Source organism: Aptenodytes forsteri, unplaced genomic scaffold (genome assembly GCF_000699145.1).
Source record: "Aptenodytes forsteri isolate BGI_AS27 unplaced genomic scaffold, ASM69914v1 Scaffold25, whole genome shotgun sequence".
Lineage (NCBI taxonomy): Eukaryota > Metazoa > Chordata > Aves > Sphenisciformes > Spheniscidae > Aptenodytes > Aptenodytes forsteri.
In genome coordinates this window covers 104,182-106,359 of record NW_008796180.1, presented here as the reverse complement: position 1 = coordinate 106,359, position 2,178 = coordinate 104,182, and the positions used below count along the sequence as shown (strand labels likewise).

The window sequence follows — 2,178 nt, the reverse complement described above, 5'->3', positions numbered from 1 at the left end:
GGTAACAGTTCTCCCGCGAGCCCCCTCCGAGCTTCCTCAGACTGGAAAGGGTTAATGGAAGTCACACCAACTTGTGTTTCCATGTGTGCACTGGTCTGATCTAGGAAGGGATGTTGGTTAATCTGGAATTAAGTCAGATTGAATCACACACACCGATGTCAAAACTGGTTCAGGAAAAGGAAAAAAAAAAAAACAAAACAAAAAAAAAAGAAAAAAAAAAACCAACTACCTGAAATCACAGAACTTTGGAAGTTCAGAAAAACGTCTCTCCTATAACTTGTTTTAAGTTCATTTGCTCAAATCTCTTTTCTTATTTAAAGCCAGTTCCTAACAGTAGTTTTTCCACCTCTGCCAGTCTCGCCACCAGTGATGCCAGCTCGTTTCCTGCGCTCAAAGGATTCCAGGTTGTGGAAGGCGCCGGGCTCGCCAGTGCAGGGTCCGCTCCTCCCCGTCCCTCCCCGCAGGGAGCCCTCAAAGCTCAGCCCGCAGGTCCCGCAGTCTCTCCCGTACACTGACCGGCAGCAGTCACGTTTTTGTTTGTTTTTTTTTTTTTTTTGAGAAGATATATCGGATAAGAAGGCATGAAAGTTCCTCTAAGTACTTCCAGGCTCAGCCCTTCTCCAGTTCTCACTTGAGCGAGTGTCCCACTCCTCCCGCGTCGCCATCCCTTCACTTCCTGCGGTCCTTCTGTTTCCGCTCCTGCCGCCGGGCCTGCTGGTCGGCCACGGCGCGAGGTATCAAAATGACGCTGCCGTCGCTGGCGTACTGCAGGGCGTACTGGCTGGGGGAGTAGGGCTGGCCGTTCTCGTCCCGCAGGCGGCCGAACACTTCCTGGTAGAGGTTCTGCACCTTTTGCTTCATCTGGCGGATGGATTTGAGGAATTCCACCTTCTCCCTGAGCAGTTTGGACTTGTCCCGTTGCAAGTCCTCGACGTCCCGTTCCAAGTTCAGGATGGTGTCCAGTTTCCTCTTGCGGCAGTTCTGGGCAGCCATCTTGTTCTTGCCTCGCCTCCTGATGTCGCGGATCAGGCTCAGCTGCGCCTCGCTGAGCTGGTACTTGGAGAGGAGCTCGTTGAACTCCTCCACGGGCAGGTTGATGATCTTGTCGTTGGTGAAGGGGATCTTCATGGCTCTGGCTCGATGCTCGTCCCTGCTCATCTGCTTATCCAGGAACTCGGACGGCTTCTCCTTGCTGCTCTTCTTCCCCGCGCTGGGCAGTTTGGGCTCCTCGGGATCCAGGGCCCCCGGCGCCATGTTGTAGGTGTGGTTGTGGCCAACGTGCTCCAGGTAAGGCAAGTAATGGAGCTGCGACGGGTCCTGGTAGCTCATGCGGCAGAACTTGCTGTACTCTGGCTGGCATCCAACCGCCCCTTCCGCTTCTTCGAAGTCCACGTTTTCAGAGTCTGAGCTGTAGCCGACAGCTCCTTCCTCAGAAAACGAGGAGGAGGAAGAGGACGAGGAAGAGGACGAGGAGGAAGAGGAGGAGGAGGAGGAGGAGGCTTCTGAGCTGCTCAGAGAAGCAGGACTGTGGCCGGAATCCAGAGAAAGACCCGAGTCGGAATCAAACTCCTCTTCCAGCTGCGAGGCCTGCACCGGGTTGAAACCTTCTTCAATCGCCAAGTCCATCAAGCTGATCTCGTCAAGCATGGCTTCGTCTAGAAGACCACCCAGCGGGTCTGGCAGCTCGGGGCCAGCCGTCTCGTTGACTGTGCTGTTCAGCTGCGGAGGGAAGAAGATGCCGCTCAAGTTGGTGGAGCCGAAGGTGGTGTTGAGGCCGGTGGAGTTGTCCGGCGCCAGCTGGAGCAGGGCCGAGCTGCCAGCCATGGAGGGGCTTTCGATTTCTGAGCTGAAGAGGGAGAAGTCCTGGGAGCAGCTACCCAGAGAGGCCTGATGCAGGCTGACATTCTGATTGATGGGAGTGTTCGGAGCGAGGCTGTAGTTAGAAGTCAGCAGGTCTCCGCTCGTGCCGTTGTACAGGGTTTCTGCGGTTGTGTTGTTCACTTCCATAGCCTGGAAGAGATGCGAAACGGCTCGGTAAATGGGCCGGGCTCGAGCCCTGCCTTTCCTCGGTGCCCTTCGCTCCCGGCCAAATGCTTCTAGATCCCACGGAAGGGGCTCTCTCCGGCGGCCCAGCATCATCTGCCGGCGGCAGGAGGGTTAAGACAGCGGCGGCAGCCG

General features: G+C 56.0%; 1 protein-coding gene across 1 annotated transcript in view; it reads right to left on the bottom strand.

Annotated features, from left to right (window-relative positions):
* Positions 1 to 6: 6 nt before the first annotated feature.
* Positions 7 to 2,178, bottom strand: part of NFE2L1 (nuclear factor, erythroid 2 like 1) — a 9,767-nt gene continuing 7,595 nt past the window's right edge. The window contains exon 7 of the mRNA XM_009287783.2: positions 7 to 2,010. Coding sequence (XP_009286058.1) covers positions 670 to 2,010 — 1,341 coding nt within the window. The 3' untranslated portion in view covers positions 7 to 669. The remainder of the gene's footprint in view (positions 2,011 to 2,178) is intronic.